General features: G+C 41.1%; 1 protein-coding gene across 1 annotated transcript in view; it reads left to right on the forward strand.

Annotated features, from left to right (window-relative positions):
- Nucleotides 1-3,701, forward strand: part of PTPRJ (protein tyrosine phosphatase receptor type J) — a gene marked incomplete at its 5' end in the record, with an annotated part of 81,546 nt that extends 77,845 nt beyond the window's left edge. Inside the window, one exon of the mRNA XM_082485004.1 lies at nucleotides 465-3,701. Within this exon, the coding sequence (XP_082341130.1) occupies nucleotides 465-623 (159 nt within the window). The 3' untranslated portion in view covers nucleotides 624-3,701. The remainder of the gene's footprint in view (nucleotides 1-464) is intronic.
- Nucleotides 3,702-9,387: the final 5,686 nt, after the last annotated feature.

Genomic DNA, 9,387 nt, shown 5'->3' on the forward strand with positions numbered 1-9,387 from the left:
AAAGTTTCTTTTGCAGCTGGTTTTATCCATGTGAGTTTTATCTTTATAGCTGTGAGCCAGAATTATGTTGAGTCAAATGGTCTCCATGTGTATCTTTTGTGTTCTGCAGGAACACAGGTGTTTCTCCTGAAATTATCACTGTGATCCAAAAAGGTGTGTGGATTAACTCAAGATGATTTGGAAAAGGCTGTAAAATATCTATAATTAAAGTCTTGTAAGAGGATGTTAGGCACAACAGTAAATTTGATCATAGCTTTTTATGAGAGGTTGATGAGATGACATTATGAGGTCCTTTCCAGCCCTATTTTCTATGAACTATATGTACAACTTCTAAAAAATAGTCTGTAATAATGTTCAGAGCAGTACATCCAAAACACAAAACCTATATTCAGGAGCAGAATTACTTCCAAAATCAGGTATTTTCTAGAAATATTTTACCCTCCTTTTTCTTTTTCTCCTATCAGGACCAGTATGTCTTCCTAAACCAGTGTGTTTTGGATATTATTAGATCCCAGAAAGACAAGAAAACTGATCTGATTTACCAAAACATGACAGCAATGGCAATCTATGAAAATTTCACCCCTGGGCCAGGCTTTGGGAAGGTCAATGGCTACCACGCATAGTCTGGAAGGAAAGCAGTGTCTCCAGGAGGTGTTACCTGCGCGTAGGAAAGGGAGATGTTCTACTCGTGTTTTCCAGGATTGTGTGCAGTGTCTTATGTCTGGTTTCTCCAGTTCTGTCCTCATTTGAAGATGTGATCTACAGGAGGAAAAACACAAGGCTGGCAGGAGCCACAGATTCATATTAAAAAAAAAAAAAAGCAAACAAGCGAAACTAAAGTTAACAGAGGAATCCTGCTTTTTCTTGGGAATTTAACAGTGCTGATAGGTGAAATAGCATTTACAGTATGAACAGTGAACTAGAATTTAAAAATTAAAATAATAACACAAGCTTTTTTATTACAATTTTATATGATTTCATTTACAGATACCAGGCTTGTGGGCTGTTTTAATATATTTAATTGTAAGTTTCAGGAACATATTTTATCTACTGTATCTGGTTACTTAGCTAATAGATATGTGCCTCTGTTTTTTTTTTTTTTTTTCTGTGTTCTTTTTTATTTAAAAAAGGAGTACAAACAGCTCCTTCAAATGGACATTTATACTTGGAAATTGTGCCTTTTCTAGTTGCTACTCTAGAAAAAAAAAACAGCAGAGATTCTATTTTTGTACTGAAACTCTTAAGAGAACACAGATTTTTAAGTAAGGCTTATGTCAAACTTAACTGTAGTTGCACTGTTGGCAGGACTCTCCAGAAGTTTGGAGGTGAGCTTTGTTTTTGCATTTCACCACAAATATCCCCTGCCTCAATGTTTCGGTGCCTCTGCTAGAGGAAAAGGAGTGTGGTCTGTCGCTCCAAGCTTTAACTGTAGTAAAAAAACCTGAGCAAGTGAGTATGTGAATATGTGTGCGGGGGTGTGTGTGGGTGTGTATGAAGGACAGAATAGCTCCTCCCTGTTCCTGGCTGATATTCCTGTTTTTATACAATTTATAATGATTTATTTAAAGGTGCAATATATGATTTACTGAATAATGATCGCTCTATTCTAATAGAGTTTTACTCAGGTTGGTGTCTTTTTATCATTGTTGTTGTTTTTCCTCAAATATATAAATCTGTGAAAATGTTGAACTAAGGTTCCAAGTGTCCAAGCACTCCCAAACAGATTGACTGGGTTTACTGTTTCTGTCAAAACAAATTGCACAAAATTCTGCTGTAAAGACCAATTTCTCGGTTGTTTTAGCCATTCAAAACTGAGACACATCTTACCTGCCTGCATCTCATTGATCTAATATAATTGTTTTATAATTATTTGCAATATACTGCTGCTGCTGTTTTAACTGGTCCTTTTAAAAACAGAACAAACAAGCCGAAAACCCCTAGTTGCTGATTTTACAAGTCAGGGATTAGATTGGATTTATTTTGCTGGTACATAACTGTTAGACTTATGAAGGCATTACCAATGAAGGACTTCTTAAGTAGCTGGGGGGGAAAGGGGGTATATTTTTTGGTCTTCAGGTTATTGCACTGGTTGCATTGCAGAGGAATATGAAGTTTATGAATAATGCTATAGAATAGCTATAAAGTGGTGAAAATCTTATGAAGGTTTAATAACCAGAGTCCCTGGAATTCTGCTGCTTTTGTTGTTGTTGTTTGTTTGGGGTTTTGTTTGTTTTAGCAGAGTTGTCAGAAAAAGCTACATAATACTAGGAGTATTATGTGGCATTACAATGGAACCTGGCAACCTCTCAGAATCCACTGTCAGCTGAAGGAAAACAAGAATTCCTGGTGCACAACTGTAACTCTACAGATATCCAGAAGAATTTTTTACAACCTGGTGTGAAATTGTGGTGTGCTGTGTGAGCAAAACTGGAGGACAAACCTCAGTGCACTGCAGCTTGTTTCTTTTTTTTTCATAGCAGCCACTTGTGCATTCTTGAATATATTTTTTTCTCTCTTTCTCTGAAATACCTTAAAATAAAAATAATAATAAAAAAAAAACCTGCCACGTTAATGATCCTGCCCAACTCTGTCCAAACTGGCAGTCCACATAGTGGATATCTCACCCGGCATTCTTCCTAAGCTGCTGTCAGATGATAAACAAAGATAAACCACTTGGACCAAACAGAACCATTCCAAAGGAACTGGGAGGGAGGAAAGCCTGCCCCTCACAGTCATGCTATTTTTTTCTTAGTCTTTTAATTACGGCACATCTGTGCAGAGCACAGAGCCAGTATTCATTATTCTGGGTCTCCCAAGAACTTGCTGCCTTAGGGTGGCGAATGCTCTCTTGCTTCAGAAGGCCCTTATTTTGTATAGTACAGACGAGAGGGAGATTAATGTTCTACACTAGGTCATGTGTTTGAGTTATACTGCAGCAGAAGATCAGAAAACCAGCTAGAATGGTATGTGTTTCTGCCTACCCACTGCCCAGATACTCATATATAGAAAACAAACATATCTGTCCCATTGTTTTGATGTTGGAAGCAGGCACCAAATTCTCACTTGTGTCATCATCTAATGAGCATCCATTTTTAATACAACTGTACGCATGTGTTTGCCCAAAACCGACTTGTTGTGAGAAGAGACTCAAGTTTGAAGTAAATGACCTGCCGATCCCAGGTATAGGTGGGAAAAGTTGGTCAGGCTTAAAATGTAAGCATGAAGTTGGCCATTGTGTCAACGTGAATACATAGGACTTGCCTCACAGGATATCTCTGCAGGAGGAGGATTACAGGTAACGCTCTACTACCTTGTGGATCTGTCTTGGTCAGGATGACTTGAATTCCTGCAAATAACTTTCCCTGCCTTCTGATGTTCTCTGTGTTACAATTGCCAAGATCAGTCTCTTTGGTCATTTTTTTTTTCTTGTTGCTTAACTAAAGCTATTCACTTCTCGGGCTGAAAGCTCCACTGTGTGGCAATTACATCTGCATTTCTGTTCTACTCTTTTTCCTATTTGGGGCCTGCTTAAGAAGGGAAAAATTGATGTGTTTCAAATAAGTGACTGTTGAATATCTTGAAATGATGTACAAATTTTATTGTTTTGATATTTGTTGTACAGGAAATTTCAGCACGTCTATAATGTTTTTAATGGTTTGATTTGTTTTTAAAGATATAAAAATAACAATTAAAAAGCATCATCCTAGAGCACTTTCTGTCTTTTTTCCTTTCTTGGAGTTTTCTTTTCAGTTCCTTTTGAATAAAATCTTTTTGCCAAAATACCCATTTCATTTAGAAGGGCTTTAGAATGGATAAGGAAAGTGAGCTCCCATCCTCTAGGGTGGCACTTGAGTCAGATGTGTATTACGGTCACTAGGGCTCCCAGCGAGGATGTTCATCTGTCATTGAGACTTGCCTGGCAGGACCAGGGCCTGATGCTTACGTGTCCTGGCAGTTGGTGGTTTCTCTAAATGAAGAGCTTGGTACCAGTTTAAGGAACAATACCTTCATCTGAGGTGAATCAAAAGATTTCCACTCACTGAAATAGGTTTGGGGGAGGACCAGCATTTCCAGAACTGATTTACTTCCAGAAAAATGAGAGGGAGGACTTCTTGATCCTTTGAAGGGGATGTTCTGTTGTCAGGGGAAGATGATAGAAGGGAGTACAGAAATATCTATGTAATGTTATAGCTGGCTTCTTAATTACAGATTGCCTCACTGTAGGTGCATATAAAATTACCTCATTTAAGTCCATTTCTTCTAAAATTCTTAGTTTTCATTCCTGGTTGCCATCTGAGTCACTCCTAAGAAGGATCACATGCCTGGAGGGTGATACTGGAACTTAGTGCCTCTCCAGTTCCTCACAGGATGCTGGCACTTACTGTAGAATCTTGTGATCCTCTGTGGTAACTCTGCTGCATTTTCTCAAACGACTGTATGGTGAGAGGGCTACCAAGATGATTAGGGGACTGGAACACCTCTCTTATGAAGAAAGACTGAGGGAATTGGGTCTCTTTAGTCTGGAAAAAAGACGGTTGAGGGAGGACCTGATCCATGCTTATAAATACTTAAAGGATGGGTGCCAGGAGGATGGGGCCAGGCTCTTTTCGGTGGTGCCCAGTGACAGGACAAGAGGTAACGGGCACAAACTTGAGTATAGGAAGTTCCACCTAAACATGAGGAGGAACTTCTTTACCTTGAGGGTGGTAGAGCACTGGAACAGGCTGCCCAGGGAGGTGGTGGAGTCTCCATCTCTGGAGACATTCAAAACCCGCCTGGATGCGTTCCTCTGCAACCTGCTCTAAGGTGTCCCTGCTCTGGCAGGGGGGTTGGACTAGATGATCTCCAGAGGTCCCTTCCAACCCTATGATTCTACGATTCTATGAGAGGGGAAGAGCACAGCGTGATTGTGTTGTCATCTTCCAGTGGGAGCATGTGCCAGCCACATGATGGTTGTCTGAGTGCTCTTGATGAGACTTGTGCTGCAGAAGAGAAGCTGTGACAATGAACCTCCTAGTGCAGGGCCTGCAGCAGGTGACCACCACTGCCAGGGACAATCAGCCTCAGGGAGACTTTTGGACAGCAAAATTCCTCACTTTTGTTTTTGTTTTTGTTTTTTCCTTAAATCACATAGGTTTGTTTGAAATACTAGAACTTCAGTAAAGCCAACTATTCTGGTTATCATTGGAGTGTTAGTCTGTTCAGGTGGGTGGAGTTGAACCCATGTATCTGGAAATTGCATTCTGTACCTGATCTTGTCACTTACTAGTTTTACTTCCTTTGAGACTGAAAAGGTGGAGGTCAGAGAGGAGAGGAAGTAACGTTTCTGTCCTGTTCTTTGCTTGACAAATGGGATGTAGTCAGAAATACTGCTGCTCTTGCATGCACTTCCTGGCTGGGTGTTATCAGACAGTGAGCGGAGGTTGGAGATGAACAGATGTGGATGTTATTGTGGAAGAGGATCAGAAATGGGAGCCTGGAAGGAAAAACCACCTGGAAAACTTTGCACATTCTGCTTTTCTCAAGCAAAAAGAAAAAGCCTCTTAGGGACTGCAAAGTTGCTAGATCTTAACAGCTCCTGGGTGATCTGAGTAAAAACTAATTAAAAAAAATGCAGATGCAATCACTTTTGCCCAGGGGCAGAATGAAGGGCAAGCAAAGATCAATAGTGTACTTGCTTTTGAGGTAGGTAGGTACAGTGTTCTCCCACTTCTCATACCCACCAGAGAAGTTACTCTACTTCCTTTTTCCAGTTATTATGACACTGCTTCAGGGAGTCCCTTTCAGCTCTTCACACATGACCTTGTGTTGTTGAAACCTCTGGCTTTAAATCGTTTCATTTTCAGCGCTTTGCAGAAGTGTTTGTGGAGTTGGTACCAGACAGTGTTGTGCTTCATTCCGTTCTCCCTCCTCTCTGGTTGGGCAAACTCTTTGCCCATGCTGGCCTCCTGCCTTCAAGGAAGGAGGAGGTAAACAAAGCAGAAAGCCAGACTTGGAAGCACCAGGAGGAGCTGTTTGTGTATCTCACAAGGGGGAGAAGCTGGGAACACCTCTCAGACTATTTCTTAGACCTGCAGAAAAAGATTCAGGATCCAGGGCTGTTCTTTTTTATCCCTGTTACTTAGCAGAACCCCATTTATTGATCCAAGTTGCTTTTTCCTGGGTTTATTTCATTTTAAATTAAAAGACATCATTTCCTGACAGTCAGAGCAAAGCTAGCAAATTAGCTTCTCTCACTGAGAAAAGGTGGTCTGGTTTGATCCAAAGCGAGTCCCTTCAACATGTTTCAACTTTCCAAGTGAGCCAGGAAAAGCCAGATTCTTTGGAACGATGTTCTGGACTTAATGCTAGTGTTTCATGGACAACCCTAGTATACTAATAGTGCTTACAAGAAGATCACTAGGGACACAAGAGCTGTGCGCGCAGTGCACTAGGGCCAGAGTGCTCTCCACACACCAAGCAGTGTCTCTGCCCTTGTTTCCATGCAGGGCAGGATGGGCAAGAAGACATGTATCCTAAGAGATTTCTGGACTTTCTCTTTTTTTTTTTTCTTTTTTTTTTTTTTTATCTGGCAGTTTTGTGCTGTGGTGCTTCCAGTGTTGGGAATGTACTATCAGAAAGAAAACAGTCTCTGTGATAAAGGTTGATCTAATGTCAGTTCCGATTAAGGTATTGTATCTACCTAAAAGGTGGCTGCTGTCTCTCCACTAAGGAAATACAGCCTGTTCATTTCTGCTTTAAGCCTCCAGATGGCACATGATACCACTGTTCTTTCCTGGGAAAACTGTTCCTGCCAGGCTGCTCGCTTTTTCTCTTCCTTCCCAGATTCTGATAACCTCCCTCCACCCCATGTGCTGTTTCCCCTTCCTTCTCCTCACACTGTAGGTGCAAAGGCTGTCCCCTCTAGCCCTGACTAACGTCCCCTCCAGGAACACGGTGCCTGTGTAAGGCTGTCTGCCTGCTCCTCAGAGGCTAGGTACCTCGTGCTCATCTGTAGGCTGCTGTAGACGTGATCAAGATGACTTTTTTTTCAGAAACTCTTAAGTTCAGCAATAGCCTGACAATGCCAAGTAATCCTTTGCTCCCTTGGGAAGTGCTCTTACACTTGAGTCCTGCTGATACCTATGCATTTTCCGATGGTGTGCATCGTCCAAGGTGTAAGGGCTCTGGCTTGGACCAGCCTGGAGCTGGTTATTCAGCATTGTTGGCTGTGTGCTTATTTCTCAGCTTACCAGTCTGCTCTGCAGCTGTTCCCAGCAATAACGGATTTATAGGATTGCTGAACACAGTGCAGATACATCAATAAAGACAGCAAACAATGATGTGCTTGCTCATACTACTCAATATGATTAACAGTTAAAAGGCTATTTCAGTTAATGGACCTGTTTATGTGTGTGTGTGTAACACTAACCGTGACTCTTCTGTGCCTTTTTTTACATAGGTCCTTAGGGAGGGTTTAAATGCACCTTTTAAAGCATCCGGAAACATCTGCTGAGTTACTTTGGCTTTCTCCATCTCCAGCCTGAAATACAGTGAGATTTCAATGCAAAGCTCTAGCGATAGATATATTTTTACAAGCACAGCTATAATGGAGATGGCTGTGTGAGGGAGCTTCAGCAAGTGCTCTAAGTGTACTGGAAGATGTATCTACAACTACCCAGCTGCTTACAAACCCTCCCGCCTTTGAATGAGGAATAAATCAAAACTAGAACTAACACTTCACATCCAAAATTGCCATGCTTGTATATCAGTCAGCACCAGTGCTGTGGAAGATCTGCTCTGAGCAGGGTCTGGCCAGGCTGAAAGGCTGCTGCTCCCGGCCTGAGCAACGCTCCCAGCGCCAACAGTGACAGGCCAGGTTGGCACGTGCTGGAGCAAAGCTGAGCTCTGGAGGCTATTTGTAGGGCGGTTACCAAAATACGGAGAAAAACTTCTGAACAATAAGGATCGATCCAACCTTTAAAACCACTGTAATTCAATAATAAGCCATGTCTAAAGCTATTGAATTCTTTTTCCTCTGCAGGATGATCTCCTAAAACGTGACTGAGATGCCAGGAAAATAGATTTCATAGTGTTAGCTGCAGTGAGCATCAACATTTTCATTAGTCAAGCTCGCTGCTTGCAAGTTAGTACCAGTTGTGTTATTTCTGTTAAGATGCCTGATGTTGCTACTTGGTATTTTGAAAATGAGCTTTTTAGGGTTTTGGAAAGCATTACCTTTAAAAAAAATGCAACCAAACAAAGATTTGAACAGTTCCACACTACCTGAAAAAAAATCTTTCTTGGGAATTTCATTCCATTTTCTTTTTTCCCCATTTGGACATTTTTTTAAAGCAATTTAAACCAAAGATGAACATTGACTGTTTCAATCAGGATTTAAGAGTATATTCCATTTTTGTTTCTCTAAAATGTGTTTTGTTGTCAAGGGGACTGAAGTACTGAGAAATCCAAAGAAAGCACCAATTTCAGTCACGTGTGGAACATGACCTTATCCCTGCCCCCTGACCCTTGCACGTCAGGCGAGAGACGGAACAGAGGTGTGCCTAGAGCAAAGAGCTTGTACAGGGCTGTGGCAAACCGAGCTTACTTTTTTTTTGAACAAAATTAAGCATCCAGTTAGAAAATGGTGGGACAGAGAATAGGGAATCTAAATATATATGGATGTCAATCTGTAATAGCCCTTTAAACTTTCTGCAGCTGGTAACCTGAGCTATCTGGACCTGAAGGCAAGTTACCATAACACTGATAGCTCTCCAATATGTAGATTTTGGTATTGAAATAAGTCAGTACAGATAAAGCATGTATTTTTTCCACAGTATTCTCTTACCTGATTTACAGATTTGAGTTAGGGCCTTATTCTAAGCGGCTGTGGAAAGTATATGCTCTTTCCTGAAGAGCATTGCACTGAGCCATCCATTGTGTGTTTTAGGTACTCAACTTTCCATATCACTGATAGCTTTTTAAAATTTTTTTGCCTCTAGCTAAATTATTCCAATGCGGTGTAAGTGTGCATGGCTGGGTGGGCTGAAATTTTACAAGTCGGTCTGAGGAAGGCAAAATGTTATTAGCAAACCAGGGCCTTAAGGGTCTCTCAAAGTCACCAGCTTTAAATGATGTTAGAAGTATGTGGAAGTACTATTCTATAGAATATGGCCAGTTGGTTCCAGATGAAATGTGATTGTAGTCGCAATTTTTTACATAAAGCGATCAATATGTTGTAAGTGCTTTTACTAGGTAGAGCCAGAATCTATGTGAAAACACAATCGCCAGCACCACAGTCTGCAGAGGCTGCTCTCTCTGCACTCAGAGAAAACACGTCACTGCAATTTTTTCTGGGATTGGTCTTTCACTCAGTTAACATTTCAACTTTCAAGGACTTTGCTATTT

Source organism: Vanellus vanellus (assembly GCF_965231255.1).
Source record: "Vanellus vanellus genome assembly, chromosome: 6".
Lineage (NCBI taxonomy): Eukaryota > Metazoa > Chordata > Aves > Charadriiformes > Charadriidae > Vanellus > Vanellus vanellus.